This window comes from Nannospalax galili, unplaced genomic scaffold (genome assembly GCF_000622305.1).
Source record: "Nannospalax galili isolate Female #2095 unplaced genomic scaffold, S.galili_v1.0 scaffold209, whole genome shotgun sequence".
In the NCBI taxonomy this organism is placed as follows: domain Eukaryota; kingdom Metazoa; phylum Chordata; class Mammalia; order Rodentia; family Spalacidae; genus Nannospalax; species Nannospalax galili.
In genome coordinates this window covers 3,248,449-3,272,577 of record NW_008360319.1, presented here as the reverse complement: position 1 = coordinate 3,272,577, position 24,129 = coordinate 3,248,449, and the positions used below count along the sequence as shown (strand labels likewise).

The 24,129-nt window shown below is 47.8% G+C and overlaps 1 protein-coding gene across 6 annotated transcripts in view; it reads left to right on the top strand.

The window, feature by feature from the left end:
• Pfkfb3 (6-phosphofructo-2-kinase/fructose-2,6-biphosphatase 3) overlaps positions 1 to 24,129 on the top strand; it is an 81,418-nt gene that overhangs the window by 25,631 nt on the left and 31,658 nt on the right. For 2 of the 6 annotated variants that reach the window (XM_008825131.3, XM_029559686.1), the window contains exon 1: positions 20,889 to 22,328. The exons of 1 other annotated variant lie outside the window; for it this stretch is intronic. In XM_008825131.3, coding sequence (XP_008823353.1) covers positions 22,253 to 22,328 — 76 coding nt within the window. In that variant the 5' untranslated portion in view covers positions 20,889 to 22,252. Of the gene's footprint in view, positions 1 to 20,882; positions 22,329 to 24,129 lie in introns of those variants that run through there. 3 more of the 6 variants (XM_029559684.1, XM_029559687.1, XM_008825137.3) reach the window with 3 other exon arrangements.

The window sequence follows — 24,129 nt, the reverse complement described above, 5'->3', positions numbered from 1 at the left end:
TGACACTTTGCTGACCTTTCCCTATCGTCCGTCAACTTGTTTCTTAACCCAGAGTCAGGGTTCTCAGAAAAGCCATCTTCAGTAAATAATAAACAAGCTCCATTTCCCTCTGCCTCACAATGCCGGGTACACCTGGCTGAGTTCATCACACCCAGCAGGCAGGGGACACCAGCTCAAGTTCTGCGGGGTGAGGGATTCCACAGCCTGGGCTCATCTCCCAAGTCCACTGGACTAGAGCTGTTTATGGCTTGCTAGCCAAGGTGCTGGCCTTCGGCTTGTTTACCGACCCTGGATCGTGGGTGCCCAGCTGATTTCCACAAGAACAGAAACCCCAGGCTGGCTCAGATCTATTATCCCAGCCCCTGGGAAGCTAAGCAAAATGACTGCTGTGAGTTTGAGGCCAGTCTGGGCCAAAGTGAGACCCTGTCTCAGCTCTTGCTCCAAAACAAACAAATAAGCAAACAAAAACTCCCCAACAACAGTTACAGCAAAAAAACCCCAAATCAAATGGGGCATGGTGGTGTGTGTCGGTAACCCTAGATTTAGGAGGCTGAGGCAGGAGGATCAGGAGTTTAAAGATAGCCTTGGCTACATAGAGAATTCAAGACCAGCCTGGAATACATGAGACCCTATCTCAAAACAACTAAACAAAAGAACAAACCTCAAACCAAACCAACCAAACAAAAAACAACCCCCCCCCCCCCAACAAATGAAGCCTGGGTGAGCCTCACACAACATGGATGGAGATACTTCGTTTTCTGTGGAGAGGAAAGACGGGTGTTGAGCTTGGCTGTTGTGTTTATGGGTTTGGGCTCCCTTGGGGGTGGGGCCTTTTAGGTGATGTTGAGGGCTGGTTCTTTGAAATGCAGGCTACAGGATCCGATTTGAGTGAATAGCTTCTATTTTGTTCCTTTTTGCCAGACATGAAAGTGTCTCAGTTGCTCTATACCAGTACCAGCTGTATCTCCTCTTTGGTCCCCAGGTTGAAGGTAAATGTCTCTCCAAAAGAGCAGAGACACAGGAGGCTGCTCTATTACATGCTCCAAATGTCCCAGGAAATGGGACATTTCATCTCCCAGTCTTTCTCCTTTGAGACTGGGTTCTCACTCTCTAGCCCAGGAAGGTCTTGAACTCATCGAAGACCTCCTGCCAGGAGGTAATCCCAGGTGCTGGATTACAGGTGTGAGCCACCATGCCTGGCTTTCTGGCCACGTCCCTTATTTCCATGTTCTCTACCTCGGCAATTTCAGGTACTTCTAGACACAGGGGATGGTGCCGTAGTACTTAGAATGTGCCAAGCACTGCTGTAAGCATCTAATTAGGAACTCACTCAAGTATGTGGAATTACCGTGCTGTCAGCATCGTCCCATTTTAAGAATGTAACAATACCTAATATCTTAGTGGTGATGCTTACCTCTACTCCCAGCATGTGGGAGATCAGGAGTTCAGGACCAGCCTCTGGCTACATAGTGAGTTCCAGGTGCCCAGGAGGAATGTCACCATCCTTGGGGACTGTCACAGGGCTGCTGTGGAGGAGAGAAAAAGCCTATCCTCTGGCACTTGGGAGGCAGAAGGAGGTGAATCTTTGTGAGATTGAGGTCAGCCTGGTCTACAGAGCAAGTTCCAGGTCAGCTAGGGCTACAAGGAGACCCTGTCTGAAAAAAAAAGCCTGTGTTGGCATGGTGGTACATGGTGTATCTTTGATCCCAGCACTTGGGTATTGGAGGCAGAATGATCAGGAGTTCAAGGCCAGTAAGTTTGAGAACAGCCCGAGTTACAGGGGACCCTGCCTTGAAAAAAGAAGTCTGTGATTAATTTGAATGAATGGTTGGATTAATTTGAATGATGGTTCAAACCCCAGCACCCACAGCTTTATAGTCAGGCTTAAAGCCATTAGATCAAGGGGAGAATAATGGGTTTGTAATAGTAACATAGCACCAGGCTTATTATGGAAAGATCAGGAAAATGTGAAGAACTCCAGAATTGTATTATAGGAATAGACTTTTTGTGAATGTGTGTTATTAGGGATTGAACTGAGTAGAACCTTCCACGCCAGAGGGAAATGCTCTACCACTGACCTACATCCCCAACCTTGTTTTACATGTTTAGTTTAATACAGGACCTTGTTTAGTTCCCCAGGCTGGCCTCAAATGTACTGTATCACCCAGATAGGCCTTGAATTAACGATCCTGCTGCCTCAGGCTCCTGAGTGGCTGAAACATACCCATGTATTAAAGCTTACTTCTTGGGCCAAGTGTAGTGGCCCATGCCTGTAACACCAGCATTTGGGAGGTGGAGGCTGGAGGATCAACTATTTAAAGATATCTTCAATCTGGGCTTAGAGACCAGCCTGGGTACATGAGACCTTCTAAAAACTATATATATATATATATAGTTAATATTTGAATTTCTTGTCTTCAATATATTTAATCACATAATACCTGTAAGTTTTGTATTCTGGCACCTTACTTTTAGGGATCCAAAAGATGTGCTCTGGGTATTGGTTTTCTGACAAACAGTGAAACTGAATTTTGGAGGGCTGGCAAGATAGCTCAGTAGGTAAAGTCACCTGCTGCCAATCCTGATGACCTCACTTCCTTCCCTAGGACCTACATAGTGGAAAGAGAGAACTGACTCCAGACACTTATCCTCTGAACTTCCACATATGCACTGTGGTATGTGCACACACATACACACACACACACACACACACGGAAAATAAATATATATTTTTTAACTAAATTAAAAAATGAGGTTTTGGAGTGTGCTCCAAAAGCTAAGATTGTGATGACAGGGTAATCTTGGTTGTCAACTTGACACATCTGGGAAGAGGGAGTCTCAGCTGAGGAATTACCCATCAGATTGGCCTGTGGGTGTGTCTATGGGGCTTTTTCTTGATTGCTAACTGATGTAGGAGGGCCCAGTCCACTGTGGTTGGTGCCATCCCGAGGCAGGTGGGCCTCGGCTGTATAAGAAAAGTAGCTGAGCAGGCCAGGGAGACAAGCCAGTGAGCAGTGTTCCTCCATGGTCTCTGCTTCAGTTCCTGCCTCCAGGTTCCTACCTTGGGTTTCTTCAGTGATACCATAACTTGTAAACTGAAATAATCCTTTCTTCCCCAAGTTGGTTTTGGTCAGTGTTTCTCACACAAATAGAAACCACAGAACAATGATTATATAACAGAGGCTGATACTGACATCCTTTATTATTTGTTTGTTGTTTTGAGGCAGGGTCTCATATAGTCCAGGCTAGCTTTGTACTCACTGTGTAGCCAAGAATAATCCTGAACTCCTGATCCTCTTTCCTTTATCTCCCAATATATGGTGATTATAGCATTACCATGCCAGCTTTTTTCTTTATTATTATTTTTTATTTTGGTGTTTTGAGACAGGGTCTCATGTAGCTTAGGCTAGCCTCAAACTCACTACATAGTTACACTGGCCTTGAACTCCTCTACTTCCACCTCCCAAGTGCTAAGATTACAAGTGTGTGGCACCACCTGACTTCTGCCTGACTCTGAAGTCCTTTAATGATTCATTTTTATTACATTTATTTATTTGACTAGAACAGGTGTTTTCATACCTATTCATTGTAGCCATAGGTGTGATAGCAAAGATGTGGGGGCAACTCAAGTGTCTATGAAGAGAATGACTGACCAGAAAAAAATATGGCATATAAGTACACAGTGGAATATTATACAGCCTTATAAAGGAAGGGGTTGAGCTGGAAAACATGCTGAGTGAAATAAGCCAGTCATAAAAATACATTGATTCCACTTATGTAAGGAACCTAGAGTAGTCAGCTTCACAGTGAAAGGAAGTAGGATATGGTCACCAGGTCTGTTAGCTACATTTCTCATGCTATGATGTGACAAAAGCAATATGAGGAAGCAAAAGTTTCTCCTGGCTCGTGGGTTGAGGGTATAGTCCATCACGGTGGGGAAGGCATGGCAGTGTCCACGTGAAACATTGGGTCGTATTTTGTCTGTAGCCGGGAGGCAGAGAGAGTTAGATGCTGATGTTCCACCTGCTTTCCTTTATTCAGTGCAGGGCCCTTGGGAATGATGGTATCTACATGCAGGATGGTCCTCTCCCCTATTAAACCTTTTTGGAAGCATCCTCAAAATTACGCCCAGAGGTGTGTCTCCATGGTGATTCCAAGTCCAGTCAACTTGATGATGAGACTTAACCATCACAGCAGGGCTGGAAGGAGGGGGATGTGGAGTAACTGTTTAGTAACAGACACAGTTTCAATCAGGGATAGGACAAGTTCCAGAGATGAGCAGGGTTTGTGAGGGTACTCAATTCTAGTACTGCTGGGTTGTATCTTCAAGATGGCTACGACAGTAAGTGTTATGTTATCATATTTTTCTACAATAATCACAGCAAAATGGAAGCTAGGCTCTGGATTCCTAGCTAGGGGTGCTGGCTAATGCCTGTAATCCCAGCAGAAGAGGGATTAATAGAGAGAGACCCTGTCTCAAACAACCAAACCAAACCAAACAAAATATGAACGAGTTTTGTTCCTAGTGTCTATTCCTCACATCTTGCCTTTGGCTTAGTCTTCCTCCTTCCTCCAAGAGTGTCTTCTCTCTGGCCAGAGACCAGCCAGGCCTCACTACTTTTTCCTCCCTTCCCCCGAATTCTTCCACTCCTAGCACACACATGCACAGGCACCACACACATAAAGGTCTAGTCTGAGACCTGTATGTAGAAGGGCCTAAGGCTCTGAACGTCTGCAGCATAATGTGATGGAATGAGACTCCGGGTGAAGAGGCAGAGGGCAGGACCAGCCTGTCATCAGGAAACAAGCTATGTGTATCTAGTGCCAGGCTGGGAGAGGCTGGATTAGGATGGCACAGTGGGTAGCTTGTCCGTAGTAGTGTTACATCAAAGTGGACCAGGAGCCTCCTAAAGGAGGCCTGTACCTCCTCAGGTTCTCATGGACCGGGGCTCTAAGCCATACGTTCCACTTAGAAGTGCAATGGGGAGACCAAGTGGCAAATGCCAGTGTGGGGCCCGGAAACTGTTTTGGTTGTGTGACTCAAGATGCAGCCCAGCTGGGCCTTGGTCCTCCTCTAGACCTCTACTGCAGCAGGCAGAGAGTGAGAGTCCTGTTGTCGGTGGGAGGGAGCCAGTCTGACTCATCTGGACTATGTCTAAATGGCGGTGAGCTTTACCACCAGGTTGGAAGTCAGGGGACAGGACAGGGGGACAGAGGGCAGAGTCTTTGCCAGCTGGTGGCTTGCCTTTCCCAACTCCCCGGGGGAGGCGGGGTGCTTGCTTCATATCAGGTGCAGTTAGAGCGCAGTTAGAGCCCCATGGATCCGGCCTATGGTCTCAAGTTTGGAGTTTGGAATTGCAGAGACCCTGTGTATACACACACACACACACACACACACACACACACACACACACACACGCACACACACACACACACACATGCACACACACACACAATGTGTCCTAGTTTGTTTCTCCACTGCTGTAACAAAATACTCTTGACAACTTCCAACTTGGGGAGGAAAGGGTTTATTTATCTTATATCTCCCAGGTCACAGTTCATCAGGGAGCCCAAGGTAGGAATACTCAGGGCAGGAACCTGGAGGCAGGAGCTGGAGTACGGGCCATGGAGGAACGCTGCTTTCTGGCTTGCTCCCCTGGTCCCTACTCAGCTTTCTTATCCAACACAGGCCCACCTGCCCAGGGGTGGCACCACCACAGTGGGCTGGGCCCTCCCACATCACTCAATCAAGAAGGTGCCCCACAGACATGGTCACAGGCCAGTCCAATAGAGGCAGTTCTCCAACTGAGGCTCCCTCAACCTAGGTGTGTCAAGTTGACACTAAAGCTATCCAGCACACCATGTACACGCATACACCATGCACACGCATACGCCATGCACACCAGCCACCCCTATGCCTCAGAGATTGTGTCCTTCCCAGTCACACCTGCTCTTCCTCCTGGGGACTTTCAGAGGGTTGAGCAACCCGGAATTTTCTCTGGAAACTCCCGAGGAACTTAGTCCTCTAAGAATGTATCTAATCTTCTTACAGAAGGTCAACTGTTTTAGTTCTCAAAAACCAAACAAAGAAAAAGTCTCCTTTCTTTTTGAGATAGGGTGTCATGTAGCCCAAGATGGCCTTGAGGTTTTTATGTAGCTGAGGATGACCTTGAGCCTTGAGATGGAGGCAGGATGATCCTCCTTCCTCCATCTTCCTAGTGCTGGGATTACAGGCATGTATCACCAAGCCTGGTTTGTGTGTTAGGGGTTAAACCCAGGGTTCTGTGTGTGTTAGACAAGCATTTTATCAACTGAGTTATGTTCCCAGCTCACTGTTTTCTGAGTTTTGACATAGGGTCTTGCTATGTAGCCTAGGCTGGCCTTCAGCTCAAGGCAATCCTCCTGTCCCAGCTTCCTGATTGCCTAGATTGCAGGTGTGCTACACCTGGCTGGATCTCAATTTATTGAGATTACAAAAACATGATTAAACATCCAGGAAGCCAAAGTCTTGCTTTCTATGAGGTCTTTTGGAGGAAGTGCTCAGGTGACCAGAGAACAACCAGCAGCTTTCCTGGTGACCTGTGGACACACTGCTATCAGCCTACAAGGCCTTCCAGTTCTTTGCATATTTCCTCTTTCGAATCCTCTGTTGTTTGTGGAGGATTATGGAAACAACTTCTACCTCCATAGTAATCCACTCCGGAGGCATCCACGAGCTGGGCCTGTCTCATTTCTTCAGTGTTACACAAGGGCTTTACCCCAAGTTGTTTATCAGTCATTGATGATTTAACAGGCCTCAAATGAATCCTTTTCTGAAAACATACCAAACTGAGGATTGGTGAGCTTTGTCATGGCTTTGTGGTAACACTTGCCTAGTAGCCACAAGGCCTTGGGTTTGAACCCCAACATGGTAAAATGAAACAAAACAAGAGCCCCTCAAGCCCAAATATATTAAAAATGACTATGGTGACATACTTTTGTAATTCTTTGTGTATGAGTGTGTGTAGTGCAGGTGTGTTATAAGTGTGTGTTAAAGGTGTATGTTTTAGAGGTGTATGCTGTAGATATGTGTGGTATAGGTGTCTCTGGTGTCTGTGGTGTCTCTGGTGAACATGTGGGGGGGGTTAGCTATACCTGTGTGAGTGCCCTCAGAGGCTCTGTTACCTCTCAACCTTCTTCCCTTGAGGCAGGGTCTCCCAAAGGAGCTGGTAGCCAGCAAGCCCCAGCGGCCCTTATGTCTCTGCTCCAAATGACAATGGGGTTACAGGCATGCATGTACCCACTCCCAGCTTTTTTGGGGGGGTCGCTGAGATTTGAACTCACATCTTCATGCTTGCTCAGTAAGTGCTCTTAGCCACTGAGCCATTTCTCTAGTTCCCACACTTGTGATTCTAATAGTTGGGACATTGAGGCCAGCCTGAGGTACATAGTGGTACATACAAAGTTCCAGACCATCTGGGGACTATATAATTAAAATCGTGCCTGAAAACCAACCAACCAGCCAACCAACCAACAAGTGTCAATCCAATAAATTATGTTTTATCATATTTTATTATTTTTTTCTTTCCATTTTTTTAGAATGTTTTAAAACAAACAAACAACAACAAAACAGAACAAAAGAGAACACAAATAGGTAGTTTGCTACCTGTGGTCTCCCCAATCACCCTTCTGCTCTTGCTGAGTCAATGGTTAGCATCAAAGCTCAACTAAAAAGCTGGATGTGGTGGTGCATGCCTGTAATCCCAGCGCTTGGGGAGTGGAGAGAAGAGAATCAGGAGTTCAGTGTCCAACCTTGGCTACATAATGAGTTTGAGGCCAGCCTGGGCTATCTAAAAAAAAAAAAAAAAAACTTGTGGGCTGACATAGTGATTCAGCTGGTAAAGGTGCCTGCCATGATGCCACAAGGCCTGATGACCTGAGTTCAATCTCCAGGACCCACGTGGTGGAAGGAGACAATGAGTCCTGAAAGTTGCTCTCTGAACTCCACACATGGACTGTGGCATATAAGGTCCCCCTGCCCCCACCAACAAAATTAACCAATAAATGTTAAAAAAAAAAAAGTAACTGTATCAGGCTCTCAATTGCACTACATCAATACATCAATGGTCCTTCCTTCCTGTCTCCAATTTAAAAAATTAATTTATTCATTTTTGTGTACCACAGTTTTGCCCAGGCTGGCCTAGAAATATGTAGTCTAGGCTGGCTTGAACTCTTGATGTCCTGTTTACCTCAACTCCTGAGTGCTGAGGTCACAGGTGTGTACCAGCATACACGGAAGAAATGTGAATTCTTTAAAAAAATATTTATTATTCTTATTTTATGTGTATGAGTGTATTGCTCGCATGTATGTAAGTGTACCTGTGTCATGCAAGGCCCAAGGAGGTCAGAAGAGGGTGTAGGATCCCCTGGAACTGGAGTTATGGACAACTCTTAAGTTGCATGTGCCAGCAACTGCAGTGGGTGGGGATGTGCGCATCACATACAATAGCACTCTTGTTTATTGCTGCCAGCAAATGATAACCAAATTAAGTGTATTCTGTCTTCTTCCTCAGGACTGGGGGTTGAGCCCCGGGGCCATGTGTGGCTGGCAGGTGCTCTGCCCTTGAGGGGCTTCCCAGCTGTTTGTTTCGATTTTGTTTGTTTGTTTGTTTTTGAGCCATAGTCTCATGAATCCCAGGCTGAATTCCCACTTCCTGTTTAGCCAAGGCTGGCCTTGAACGGATTCTCCTGCCTGAGTGCTGCACCTCTGAACCACCCAGCTTCAACCTTGGTTTGGAGTCATTAACAATGTCCATTTGTTGTCCATTCCTAATTCCTGAGACCTCTGAGCAGATGGATACAATTTTGAAATAGAGGCAGTACCTCCGAGGGGGTGTGCAGAGTTACTACCATTTTATGCTCTACATGAACTTTAACATTTTCAAGTTTAACTTTCCATTTTGGAACAAGTTCAGATTGACTGAAATGTTGCAAAAATAGAGCAAAGCATTTCTGATAGCCTTTACTTAGATTCCACAAATGTTAGCATTTTACTCTACTTACCTTATGTTGTCTGTCTATCCACCTGTCTGTCTATCCATCTCTCCACCCACCTAATTAAAATACCTAGCTCATCTCAGAGAAAGTAGTAAAGAGGGAGGGAGGGAAGGAGGGAGGGAGGGAGGAGGAGGAGGAGGAGGAGGAGGAGGAGGAGAGAGAGAGAGAGAGAGACTGATCCTAGTGGCTCACACTTGTAATCCTGGGTACTTGAGAATCTGAGGCAGGAGGACTGCTGTGAGTTCAAGGTCAATTTGGTGTACTCTGTATTCTAGGCCAGCCAGGGTTATATGGCAAGACCCATTCTCCCAAAATTAAAACCAAAACCAAAACCAAAAGCCAAAGCAAAACCAAACAAAAACAAAGGGCACAAGATCAAAACCAGGAAATGAGTTTGATACAGAACCCTTATCTCGCAGGCAGACTGGGCTGGTCTCCCCGGTTTCCCACCATTGTTCTACATCTGTAGAGGATAGCAGGTTCACCGGGTTCAGGGAGATGCCAGGCATCTCTCTCCCTTCTAGACCTGTCCTCACCCTCTCCTGCCTCTCATGACCTTGGTATTTTATAGAGTATTGGTATACATTTTAAAAATAATTGTAAAAGTTTAAATCGTGGTTAAAAACATGTACCACAGAATAGGCCCTTTTAACATTTTCAAGTTCAGTAGGTTTAATTTTTCACTTTATTGTGTAACACATCTCTAGAACTTTCTCATCTTGCAAAACTGAAACTCTCTGACCATTGAATAACTACTCCTCACTTCTTCTTTCCTTAGACCTGGGCAGTCATCATTTCACGCTACTGTTGGCTTTAATGAATCTGACTTCTCTCCATACCTCATATCAGTGAACTCACATAGTGTTTGTTTTGTTAACTGGTTTACTTTTCCTAGCCTGGTGTTTTCAAGGCTTATCTATGTTGAAGTATAGGGGCCAGGGGAGCTCCATCCTTTCTGAGGTCGATGGTATTCCTCCCTCTGCATAGACTACACCTGGCCCGAGTCTTTTGTCTTTCCAGGAACAGGAGCTGCCTCCACCTCCTTGCTCTTCATATATAATAGTCACAAGCTGCTGCTTTGAATAAGGGTGCGCGAAAATCGGACATCTCAAGTCTGGGCCATGTACTTTTTAGAATATCCTTCAATTTAGTCTGTCACTTTTTGTTCCAAAATATTGTATTTATTATTTCTATTTTATGTATATGAATGTATTGCCTGCATGTGTGTAAGTGCACCTGTGTTGTGCAATGCTCGAGGAGGTCAGAAGAGGGCATCAGATCCCTTGGAACTGGAGTTTGGCTGGTTGTTAGCCACCATGTGGGTGCTGGGAATCGCACCCGAGTCCTCTGCAAGAGCAGCCAGTGCTCTTAACCACCGAACCATCTCTTCAGTCCCCTGTTCATTTTGATTTGAGATAGGATTTCGTGTAGCCCAGGCTGGCCTCAGACTCACTCTGTGGCCCAGGTTGGCCCTGAGCTCCTGATCCTCTTCCAGTTCCTTCAAAGTCCTAGGTTTACAGGCTTGGGCTACCATGCCGGGTGCAGGTGTGCATCTTCTTTATGGTTAGGTTCAGGGTCTGCAAGCTTGGCAGGAATACCTGAGAAGCAGTCCTGTGTCCATCTCAGTCTGGGGAAATCTACTTTGATCACTTGCTGAAGGGGTATATCTGCCAGGTTGTCTGCTGCAGATTCTCTTTGTTTCTGTCTCTGTCTCTGTCTTTCTCTTTCCCTCCCTTTCTCTCTCTCTCACAAGCACACACAAAGATCATACACAATAATATCATACACAATAATAATAATAATAATATCCAGCTCACTACCAGGCACTGAGAGGTTTTCCATTATTTTTCCGTTACTCTTCTCCAGCCCCAGTAGGCCTTCACCTGTGCCATAACTGAACTTCTAGAGATAAAAATCACAGCCTGGGAAGAAGAAAGAAAGAAAGAAAGAAAGAAAGAAAGAAAGAAAGAAAGAAAGAAAGAAAGAAAGAAAGAAAGAGAAAGTACTGCAATAACAAAACTGATATAATTCTTAAACTAAAAATATGTAATTATATCTTAGAATATAAATTCAAAGTTCTGTATGTCTACCATAATTTTTGAATATTGTTTACAGGCAAAGCTGTACGACCATGTCTCAACAATAATGTGAAATTTGTCACTGCTCCTAAAGAATAAATTAAAAATAAATAATAAAGGAGAAATCTTTGTATATTTGTAAGTATTGGTCCTTTTATGTCTTATGTTTTCGTTTTTGAGATGGGGTCTTACTCTGTAGCCCAGACTTCATAGAACTCATTATGTAGCCCAGGCTGGCCTCAAATTTATGGAGATCCTCCTACTTCAGCCTTTTAAGTGCTGGAATGCCAGGCATGAGTTACCATAGCTGGTCAACAATTTCTTAAAGGTTTTTAAGGACAGGATCTAATGTAACTCAGGCTATTCTTGCACTTGTAGCTGAGGATGAACCTCTGACCCCCCTGCTTCCACTTCCCCAGTGCTGACATTACAGGCACACGCGACTCAAACTGTTTATGCAGTGCTAAGGATCCAACCCAGGTCCTCGTGCATGCTTAGGCAAGCAGTCTACCAATGGAGCCCCAAGTTTTGTGTTCCCCATCTGGTCCTCACAGAGTACAGCCTGATTACTCTTCTCTGGAGGTAGATGAGTTTCCTTAAAGCAGGCATACTGACTTGAACAGGCTCCTTATCACCGAGAGCCCCGTTCTCTAATCTGAGCACTGTGCATTACTTTAAACCAGCTGGGGTGAGTTTTCCAACATGTAGTCAGTGTTGCTTTCCGAAATGTGCCTTTTTATGTTGTTGTTTTGGCCTGATCCAGCTCTATTTTTAGGCTGCTTTCCACTGGGAGAAGTGTACAAGAAGAGGAAGGGAAGGGAGCCAGCGCTGTTTGTCAGACTACAGTGGCTCTCCTGCACGTGTTTGCACCACAGGCTCTGGGGGCAGGCCTTGCGACACGGGGCCCATCCCCTACTTTCTCAATAGGGCTCCTCTGAGCGTCACTGGGGCACACTTTTCCATACTCAGCAGAGGTGGGCTGCCTGCGGTCTCTGTTGTCTCCAGACCTTGACTAGCAACTTCAGTTAACTTGACTTTGACTTTACCTCTCATCTGTGTGTGTGTGTATGTGTGTGTGTGTGTGTGTTCAGACATTGTAATCACCCACCAATAAGTGGGACTTGAAAGCTCCTGTGCTTTTCTTTTTAAAATTTTTCTATTTAAAAATGTTATTACATTTATCTGTCTGTCTATCTGCCTGCATACGATCACCCAATGGCACACATGCATGTAGAGGTAGGATAACCTTTGGGAATCAGCTCTCTCCTTCCATTACTGGGATCCCAGAGATCAAACTCAGGTCTGGTTGGTAGGCCTGATGGCAAGTGCTTCTACTTGCTGAGCCATTCTGCTGGCCTTTTTCTTTTATTGTTTTTCTTTTATTTATGTATTTACTTATCTTTGTCTCTCTGTCTCTCTCTCTCTGTATACTATGTGTGTGGGTGCCCTTGGAAGCCAGAGAAAAGCATCTGAACCCCTTAAGCTGGATTTATAGGCAGTTGTGAGCTGCTCAGTATGGGTGTTAGGAACAGAACTCAGGTCCTCTGGCAGAGAAGCAAGTGCTCTTAACCACTGAGCCATCGCTCTAGCCCCTCTTTTTCCTTTTTTGTTTTTGAGATAGCGTCTCCCTGTAGCCCCAGCTGGGCTGGAACTCACTATGTAGACCAGGCTGGCCTCAGTCTCATAGAGATCTGCCTATCTCTGTCTTCTGAGTGCTGGGATTAAAGGCGTGTGTCACTGTGTCTTGGCCCTTTTTATTTTTTAATTACATTTATTGCGTTTGTGTGTGTGTGTGCTGGGGTCCGAAGACAACTTGTGAGAGTTGATCTCTTTTTCCCTTATGTGGATGGGATCTCACTAAGGTAGTCAGGCTTGAAGGCAAGAGCCTTTACTATCTGAACCATCTCCCTTATCTGTGACTTTTGGTAACTTTTTTCTTGTGTCTCAGGTTTATAGGATATCGGCCACCTCCCTCCTCCCCTCTGTCCTTCCTTCCTCCTTTGTTTTATTTGAGATAGGGTCTCAGGTATCAGGGTGTCCTCCAACTTGCTTTGACTTTTGTGTGTGTGTGGTACCAGGGCCTCCTGCATGCCACATGAGCATGGTACCACTGAGTCACACACTCCCTCTGCCCAAAGTTCATATACAGTTTTTCTAAGAGCATTTTCACTCAGTGACCTTGATCCTCATAGTACCCTCTTGAGACAGACAGGTAGTCTGTCCTCGTTCTGCAGACAAAGGCCACAGTGAGCATTTTTCTTGTGGCTACAGAGCCCCATTGGCTTTTGGAGAATTTGTGGATGCTACTTCAGCCCATCATGTGGTTCTGGCTTTGCTCCTTCTTGGGATGCTTTGTTGGTTAGCTGCATTATTGTGAACATCGGCATTTACTCATCAGATACATTTATATGGATATGTATGCCTGACACTGTGGTGGGCTCTGGTGATTCAAAGATGAGAAGTTGTCCCTGCTTTTAAGTCACTAACTATCTAATAACTGCTGTCGAGTAATTACTTGTAGAACAATGAGAATCATTGATTGGTGTTTCTTAAGTAGTGGAAGAGATGGTTAAAGACCACCTAGATGCTTGTTTCATCAGCAGATAAAGGAATAGGGGTCCAGACTGGGCATAGACGGGGTCAGGACCAGGGTTCCAGTTCCAAACTCCCAGGCCCATCACCACCCAACACCACAGTTTCTTTCCTTTTTTTATTTTCTAAAATTAATGTATCATTACTATTATCATTGTGTGTGTGTGTGTGTGTGTGTGTGTGTGGTGTGTAGCTAAAATTTCTTCTAAAGAGGTGTAACTAACATTTGCCCTCTCCTCCCTTGGTCTCAACAACAAATCCAACTGCAGTCTGGGAAACCAGTGAGTGTATTGGGCTTGTTTACAGGGCAGTGGGTGAGGGTCTACTTACAGGAGTGTAGGTGTTCTCCTGGAATGCTGCACTGGAAAGTCTTCATTCAGGCACGGAAGGTAACTCCCCCACAGCCGCACAAACCGGTGAGAGAGCCTCCCCTAGGCTTCCTCAGCTTCTGTACCCTAGCCTCTCTCCCTCTGTGAGTTGTTGGTTGAGAGGGTCCCTCGACTCTCCCTGCCCCTCCTTTTTTGTGGAGTGTGACCATCAACAAGCTTAGCTGTGATGATCCTAGGCAAGTGGGCGCAACCAAGCTGGGGAAGATGGTGTCTGTCCTTGGTCTGTGTGTTGGAGGACAGTCCTATGCAGCAGTATGTATGATGTGGGTATATGGACATGTACATGTGGAGGAGGTCAGATGACAACTTTTAGGAATTGGTTCTCTCCTTCCGTTATGGGTTTGAGGAATCAGACTTTCACGCCAAGTGCTTCCCACTGAGCCATCTCACCAATCCAGCACTGCAGTTCCTTCCCTGCCTTTCCATTCCTGCTGGAGAAGCTCTGTGGATGAACCAAGTCTGGATCATAGCAAAATATTTCAACCTATGAGTCCTAGAGGGTCTAGAGGGTACCTAGAATTCTCTACCAATCTATCCTTCCTTCCTTCCTTCCTTCCTTCCTTCCTTCCTTCCTTCCTTCCTTCCTTCCTTCCTTCCTTCCTTCCTCCCTTCTTTTCTTCCTTCCTTCCTCTCTCCCTCCCTCTCTTCCTCCTCCCCCTCCCCCTTCCTCTTCCTCTTCTTTTTCTCTTCTTTTTTTTTTTCTTCAACACTGTGACTCACTATTGCCCATGAACTCAAAGTGATCCTCCTGCCTCAACCTCCCAAGTTCTGGGATTATAAACATGAGTTACCACATCTACCTAGAATTGCTTTTGGTGGGGGGTTCTTTTTGAGACAGGATCTCCCTGTAGCCCCAGCTGGCCTAGAACCGATTATGAAGACCAGACTGGCCTTGATCTCACAGAGATCTGCCTGCCTCTACCTGCAAGTGCTGGGACTAATGGCATACACCACCACACCTGACTTGAATTACTTTTTGTTATAATAAATTATCGCTGTTTTGAGACAGGGTCTCATATAGCCTCAAGCACACTATGAAGCCAAGACTAGCTTTGAATGACCGCTCTTCACTTTCCAAGTACTGGGATTACTGGTGTGTGCCTGATGACTTTTTTCCCCCTTTTAAATCAGAATCTGGTTATGTAACTCAGGCTGGCCTTGAAATTGTGATTCTCCTGCCTCAGCCTCCTGTTACAGACATGTACCATCATGGCTATTTATTATTATTATCAATGATGAAGCACGGCTCAAAACTGGGTAACTGGGGCTGGGGATATAGCGCAATTGATAGAGTGCTTGTCTAGTGTGCACAAAACCCTGGGTTCAACCCTTAGTGCTGTATAGACTGGTGGTGTGCATACCTGTAATCCTAGCACTGGGAGGCGGGGTAGAGGTAAGACGATCAGGAGTTCAAGGCCATCCTCAGCTACATAGTGAGTTTGAAGCTAGCCTGGGACACCCATCTTTAAGTCATGTTTCAGCCTCAGACCCCAGGATTCTCTGCTGAACTCTGTGACTGTCCTTCTTTACTTTAAGCTTGCTCTTAGAGATGAAGACTTCAAAGCCATTCATAGTCTCCTGAAGATCTACCCCAAATCTGAGAAATACAATCACCTCAGACTAAAACCCAGCTAGAACCCTATCTCCTCAGGTATAGCATTCAACATTAGTGCAAATTCCACTGTATGTGTACATATCATTTACAAGAAGCAGTCGAAATCACCATGCAGGTTTTTTTTTTTTTTGACACAGGGTTTCATATAGCCCAAGCTGGCTTCAATTCACTGTCTCTGAGAGGACTTTGAAGTCCTGATCCTCTTGTTTCTACCTCTGAGTGTGTGCCACCACACTCAGCATCATAGAGTTCTTGACAGTCTTTCTAGCAAGTCTATCTTCCCTCAGAGTCAGAATCTACAAAATCTGTACCTTCCCCCAGATTTGAACAGCATTATCAAAAAATGTAACTTTCTGTTTGGAAATAGCTAGAGACTCCCCAAAAGTTGCAAAATAGTATGACCCTTTTGCTTAAATTCCTCCAATGGTAACATCTTACATAACTTTAGTGAAATATCAAAATCAGGAAACTGATGCTGGTCTACAACTATTAATTAGACTACATAGTACACTGGATTTCAGAAAAGCATGATGATTTTGAAGGCACAATATAACACTACCACAAGTACTCTGTATTGATATGGGATGATGAGAATGAGACAGGACTTAATCCTCTCAAAACAGAAGTGCTGTGTGATAGTTTACCTAAAACACCTGCAGGAAGTTTCCGTGCCTTGGTCCCAAGCACAGGGCATTCTTAGTAATGTCAAGGCCCTGCTGGGCATGGTGGTGCATGCCTGCAATCCTAACAACTCAAGAGGCTGAGGAGGAGGATCTTGAGTTCAAAGCTAGTCTGGGCTAGATCTTCAAAATAGAAAACATCCAGGGGTTGAGGGAATAGCTTAGTTGGTAGAGTACTTGTTTGGTGTGCACAGAGTCCTGTGTACAACCCCTAGCACCACATAAACCAGGCATATGGAGGCGCATGGCTGTAATCTCAGTACTTGGGCAGGAAAATCAGGAGTTCGGTATCATCCTTGGGCTTCATAGAGAGTTCAGAGACAGTCTGGGCTATAGGAGACCCCCCTTTTTTTAGGCACCAACTACATAAATAAATACTACTATAAAGAAAGACTGGCATGAGGTTGTGCAGGCCTGTAATCCCAGCACCCAGGAGGCGGAGGCAGGAGGATTGAATGTTTGATGCTAATCTGGGTTACATGAGATCTAGTCTCAAAAAACCCCCAAAATAGCACCAAAACAAAACAAAAAATGTCCACAAGTGCAAAAGCCAGGCATGCAGACTCAGGCATGTCACTCCAGTACTTGGGAAGCTGAGGCGGGAGGATCAGCCTGTGCTATGGTGCATTTCTGCCTGGGCTAAAGAGTAACAACAAATAATAACAAAAACCAAACCAAAGCAAACAAGACCGAAACAAAAACTGCCAAACAAAAAGCCAAAAATCAAGGCTCAAAGGAGAAAGAACATTGATTAGGCAAAGGGAATTGAAACGGTGATTGGACACTCTCTTCCCCTCCTGTCTCTCTCTGTCTCTGCTTCTGTCTGTTGGTCTCTTTCTCTCTGGGGATCGAACCTAGGGTCTCCTGACATGTTAGGAGAGTGCACAGCTTCTTGTGTTGCAGTTTGAGCTGACTTATCCAGAGCCAGACTGTGACCACAGTGGACCCTTCTTATCCCCTAATTGTGAGACATTAAATTCCGCTTGACTGGAGGATGATAGAAAAATAAGGAATTCCTTTTAAAAAATGGATTTCACTTTTTATAGCAGTTTTAGGTTCATGGCAAGTGGATTCTCATTGCTCACCCATTTCTAATTTATATTGGTATCCTGTCCCAAGCCAGTGACTGTGGTTAAAATCCTAAAGTATACAGGGAGTGGTGGCACACGCCTTTAATCCCAGCACTTGGGAGGCAGAGGCAGGAGGATCTCTGTGAGTTCAAGGCCAGCCTGGTCTACATAGTGAGTTCCAGGCAGCTGGAGCTACCGGGAGACCTTGTCTCAAAAAGACCAGGAAAAAAAAAAAAAAAACCCTACAGTGTATGTGCCTACTTTTTGTTTCATTTTGGTTTGGTTTTGGTCTTTTTGAAACAGGGTCTCCCTGTAGCTCCAGCTGGAACTTACTATGTAGACCAGGCTGGCTTTGAACTCACAGAAATCCAGCTGCCTCTGCCTCCCAAGTGCTGGAACTATAGGTGTGCCACCATGCCCACTGTTTTGTTTGTATGTAGCTCGTTTAGGCTTGAACTTGCTGTATAACCTAGGGAGACCTCACACCTGATCTTCCCGGTAGCTACCTCCTTGTATGAGGGGTTGTTAATAGTGTCCCTCGTGCCTGGCTGCATCTGTTTTGACAAATATGATAAACATATTACCCTCTTGCTAATGCTGTGAGTCAGTCCTGCAAATCTCCTATGAGATCTGTGGAGACAGCCTCAAATTTCTATTCCCATTCATGTATGAAGTACAAATATTTTAGTTTTCAAGTCACCCTCCCCATCTTTGGATGATGGGTGGTGACAGAGGATTTGGTTTTGCAAATAGCAAAAACACCAAATAGGTGTTTTACCGTACTCTCCCTCCATGAGATTTTTTTCAAGGAAGTAAATAATGACACTTTGGGTGTAATTAGCAATGTGCGATTGCTCACAGCCTGCCAAGGCTTGCTGCCTTGCTCCCTTTCTCCCTGGGGAGGAGGTGTAGGCACCAGTGTGGTTTAAACGTTCAAGTGGAACTAGCTGGTGCCAGAGTGGGGAAATGGAGTTACTGGTTGCTGGTCCTGACAGCTACATCCCGGCAGCACCAGGAAGGGCTAGGGTGACACTGGCCAGCAAAGGAGAGTGGGGACAAAGGTCATGGAAGAAAATAGCTTCAGCATCCTTTCACTAAGACTGGACCTGGTTCAGTGAATTCCCTGGGGGAAGCACCCCAGCAGGTGTTCGATGGGTTCTCTGTGAATTTGAGGGTATCATTTTAAGTAATTGCCCTGCTGATATCTGCTTTACACAATGAAGGTCTTTCTCTGTTCCTACCAAACAGCTTGCCTGTCCTGGGTGAAATGGTTGAATGGCACTCAGATTCTCCCTATTTAGGTGTCTACTCAGCAGCCTGGGTTGGGGTGAGTTTATAATCTGACCACCTGGGAGGGGACAGCTATCTGCTGTCTGTGTCAAATAGATGACTCCCTTTAAAAATTAGGGCCCGAGACATAGTTCACTTGGTGGAGTTTTGCGTAGCATGCACAAAGCCGGGTTCCATTCTCAGTCAGCACTGAACATGCCAGGCTCATGCTTGCAGTCCCTTCGCTATCCAAGGAGTTCAAGGCCAGCCTGGGTTACATGTGATCAGGTCTCAAAAACAAAACAAAACACCCACAAATGAACCCTAACTGGCTTTCTTTCTTGGTCTTTGACCAGATTCCTTGACCTTTGGCCTGATTCCTTGACCGCTCTAATTTTCAAACTTCCCTTTACTCTTTTCATAAATAAGGGTGGAAGGATATGGCTTGGGGACGAGATCGTTTGATAGTTTCTTTTGACTTTATTGGGGTTTAGGATTGTAACTCAGAATCTAAAGGAAATTATCAATCAGCCCTAGCAATTGACTGGCTATAGGAATGACACCTTAGAATGCTCAGTCCTGGTAGCCCCTTCTAAAAGACAGTCGTCAGTTCCAACTTGGGGACTTGGGAGTCAGTGAAGCCCTGGAGGACCACATCTGAGGTACAGATATTAGCAACACTGGGGAGTTGGGAGGACTGCTAACCTGCAAACCAATCAATCAGGTTTGGGGAATGCAGTTGCAGTTGGGTTGTTCCTAGCTGGTTTTGTATCACAGCAGCTTTACCTCCTTTGAGGACCCTTATGATCTGTGTTTGCAAGCTGGCCTTTCAGAAGACCCAATAAAATGTGTGAATTTGCTCCCATCCTGTTCCCCCACAGCCCACTTTTACCTGGATATCTGGAGGCCCTGGGTGATGAAGGTAAATTCCCTTTGCTTACCTGCTGCCATAGGTGAGGGGGGGGGGAACGGGGGACATGACGACACACGCCTCGACACCTCAGTCTTCGGTCAAGACACTGGCTGCATTGTTGACACCGGGGCAGGGAAAGAACTCTGATTAGCTGTCTCTTGCCCTGAGAACACCTCAAAGATGTGTTAATGATATCAATCCATCCATCCATCCATCCATCCATCCATCCATCCATCCATCCATCAGAATCTCCACATGTGCCATCCCCACCCTTTTCCCACTCAGTGCTCCCAGCAACCTATTCCTAAATTCGCGAGGGTGAAGACTACCTCCGGGCCCTTTGTCTGGCTTATAGGTGTGTGCAAAATTGCAAGTGGGCGGTTAGGGGCATGCCGGTAATCCCAGGCTGAAACAGGAGCGACAGCCAGTTGGACACCAGTCTGGGTTTCATAGCAAAACCGTATCTCAAATAACACGAACAACAACAACAACAACACTGTGGGTGCTGGGGAGCCAAAGTGTGTGTACACCCCTCGCAGGGATGCTTCCCCTCTCTTAGCCTGCCATCCTACAAACTCCAGTGAGGGGTCCCTTCCCCGTGGGGTGGGCAATCGCTGTTTTCCTCGTCCAGTCAGTCCACTCTTATTTCAGGAGGGGAGTGGGACTCTCCCTTGGGTATTCTAGGGTTTACCTCTGGCATTTGGTCTCACTGCAGAAAAACAAGTTCAAATGCAACGCACCGGGTTTCTGAACAGCTGCCTGAGCTCAGAAAGCAGGCGGTCAGCAAAACTGTCTGGGGGTGGGGTGGAAAGGGGAGGAGGGAAGGGCGCAGGAGTGGGGGAGTCAGAGTCAGAGCCCCGGAGGCCCCCCGGAGGCCAGGGGCCAGGTGGACCACTCTGCCTCCAGGTCTCCCGGGCGGGCCAGGCTGCAGGAGAAGGCGGAGGCCCCGGGCGGGGCGGGTTAGGAGCCGAGCAGCTGCGCCCGCCGCCAGGGAGCCGGCGCCCTCCCAGCCGAACATGCAGGACGTGCGCGACGTGTGGCAGCTCTGCGCAGACTTTTCCACTGCGGTGTGGGTTTCGGCGAGCGCCGCCTTCTCGCCTCCAATCACAGCCCGGCTTGGTCGCGACGTGTGCAGCCCGTAGCTAGGCAGGCGGCGGCTCAGGGGTGCGGAGGCTTCACTCGCCAAAGTCTGTTCGTGCCTTGCCTCCGCCGGCGCAGCGGTCCCCGCAAAATGATCCCCACATTGTGACTGAATGAGTGGCTTCCTGCAGTGCAGTACACACCTGTCTTGTGTCGTGAGCTAAGGGAGAGGATCGGGAGAGGAAACGAGGGCAGGTTCACCCCAAAGAAAAAGTGGCCGGGAGTGCAAGGGGAGATGGCATGAATTTAGCAGCCCCCTTGAACGAGGGGTCATCCCGCAGTAGTTCTTGCAGGGCTTTTAGTCAAGCAGTGGAGGTGGGAATAGGGTCTAATTTTATTCACTTGGAGAGATAAAGGGTTTAGGGTCCGTGGCGAATGGGAAAACCAAGATGCCAACTGCTCCTCTCCACCCCCAAGTTCCTTTTCAGCCGCTCGGGGGCTTTCCTGCCCTCTCCAAACGCCCAGCACCACAAGCCTCTCCAGATTCCAGGATGGGGGCTGGGTGAGGGGAGGGGGAGTCGCGCTCAGCCCGGGTTTCCAAGGGATTCGGGAAAGTATGTGTCCGGAGGTGGAAGTAACAGGAAGCCCCCTCCCCGCGAGGCAGGGGGACATGGCGGGTGATGAATCACGGGGATTACCGGGAAGCAACAGTGGCGTGGGTCTTCCCTTGGACCGTGAGGGCCCCAAAGTGTAACTGGGATGCCCAGAGCTGGGGGCGCACTGCTAGAAAGGTCTAATTGGTAGGATGCTTTATCTTAATCAGCATCTCTGGGGATCCGGCCGTGGGCGGCGGGGACCAGACTGAACATCATCAGGTCGCTGCTGCTCCTCTTCCCAGACAGCTTGGGAAAGTGGCTGGCATTATTCGGGGACGCTGTACCAGGTGTCCTTCGCGAAGTATAACAGGACTACAGAGCCAGACGGAGGGAGCTGGGCAGTCTCAGATGACCGAGTCTCTGTGGCAGAACCGGCTGCCCTGGTCCGCCCGCAGGGGGCGGCCGCAGGCTGTGTCTAGCCGTGCCCACCCTCCTTCTCCACGTGAAAGGGGGCTGGGACGCAAAGAATGCGGCCCGCCCCGAGGCTGACGCGCCGCATTGCTGGTCAGATCTTAAAAGGCCGGGCAGTGCGTGTGGCATCCCCGGAGAGCAAGAGAGAGGGCGAGCGGCGGCGCTAGGCGGCCAAGCGCGCCAGTCACGGCGCTCCAGCATCCCCGAACCTCCCCAGCAGAGCCACCCGCCGTGCGCTCAGTCGCCAGCCTGCACACCCTCTCCTCGCTCTGGGATCCCCGCACCGGCTACCCTCCAGCACTTCCCACAAAGCACGTTTCCCAAAGGCGCGCCGGGGAGCGTCCTGCAGCGCGCAGGCGGACGCACCCTTCCTCTCCTTTGTTCCGGGGGGATCTGCAGCTGCTCTTCTCCCCAAGTCGGACTCTCCTCCCGGGGTGGCGGGTCTCCGAGTGCAGCTGCGAAGATGCCTTTGGAACTAACCCAGAGCCGGGTGCAGAAGATCTGGGTGCCCGTCAATCACCGACCCTCGTTGCCCAGATGTGAGTGCAGCTGCGCGGGGCTCCAGGCTGCAGACCGCTGCCGCGTGCAGAGCGGGGCCATTGTGTGTGCAGCGGCTTTGTGCCGGTTCCCCTCTGCGGGAAGCGCACTCGTGCCGACCGGCCGCGCGCGTCTGGGGTGGCGGCGGGCTGCGTCTCCCAGGCTGGGCTGCAGGGGCGCTGTGGCTGCAGAAACCCGGAGTGGGCCGGGCTGGCTGGGCTCACCCGGGCGGAAAGCTGAGCCACCCTGAGGCTGGAGGGTCTCCGGGACGATGGGGGCGCGGCCGCCGGCGCAACGCCCCTTTTCTCTGGGTCTCCTCCGGTTCACTGTCTTCCTCTCTGCACCTTTGTCCATCTCTAGGAGAACCACCCGGAACCTAGCCTTTGCTCCTTGTTTGGGGTGGGTGATTATGGGTTGGGGACTGCTTCTTTAGTGGCATTTCACAAGTGCACACATCCTTCCCCCAACCCCAGGCCCGGAATTTGCGGGTTCGCCTTCGTGACTCACTTTTGCCCTCGGTAAACGATTTGGGAAAGTGTCATTGGAGTCCATCCCTAGCTGGAAAGGGAGGATGGACCGGCTCTAAGGCGATGCTTCCCTTCCAGGCAGCGGGTAGACAGGGGCGAGCTACCTGGTGGGCCTGTTGCGCAGACCAGGTCTGAAGTTTTAGATGTAACCATGGGGTCCAGTAGAAGGGCAGAAGGTGGTTTCCGGTCACCCTGGGACACTTGATCATCAGCCTCTTGGCTGGGCTTCTCCGCGGTCACGTTTCTCAGGATGGTCACCACAGGACGTGACAGCTTACTTGAAGCTTTGCAGGTCTGAGTCACCGGCTGCCCTGCCCTACCCTGCCCCCGGCCTCCCTGTGGTGTAGTATGGGAGATTCACCAGCAGGTTCCCTCTCTCTGGACCTGAGGGTATGGGGCGGGGGTGGGGTGGCTGGTGTTGGGCTTCTCCAGGAGACTGCTGGTTGGTTCTCTCTTTTGGACAAGGTAGTCAGGAGCAACGGCTTGGCAGATCTGCTGCTTGTTTCCAACCCAGACAGACGTGTTTACTAAACTAGGGCTGCCCAAGAAAGAGTGAAGCTTGGCGGCACACACCTATAATCCTGGCGCTCTGTAACCCTGCAACTGAGAAGGCTGAGTTAAATTTGAGGCTAGCCTGGACTACATAGTGAGACCCGGTCAAAACAAACAAAAGAACAGGGAAAGTTGGTCATGGCCACATTTGCACCTTGCCCTTTCTGACTTATGAGCAAGGCAAATATTATCATAGGGCATTTAATAAACTGCAATTGGCCACACAAAATAAGGCTGTACGTGTAAAGCCATGTGATGGCCCGCATACACGATTCCCTCTTGGGGACCGAAAAGACCCCAAGTTCAGTGGCATGGCTTGGTAGTAATATTAAAGGACATCTCAGTGTACCCGTATGTCCTTCCAGGCTTCAGAACCCAGCTATTAGACCTAGAGCTGAGCTTGCCTGTCAGGCAGATGAGATTTACAAGGAAGTGCTGTCATAACCATTCAGAGCTTGAGGGGAGGTGTCTAAGCCTAAAACTGACGGATTAAGATTCAGGGTCCACCCACTCCTGGAATCCTTATGTGTGGCTCTGGGCGGAACCTTGGACACACTGCCTCTTATACAGATATCTGCAGCCAGGGTTATTTATTATTGCACACCCATAATTCAAATGATGTCCTTCCTACACACTAATTTGTTTTTTATTTGGAATGGAGAAAAGAGGACACTTATTTTCTACTCATATTTGGAATATTGCATGAATTTTCTTTCACTAAAAC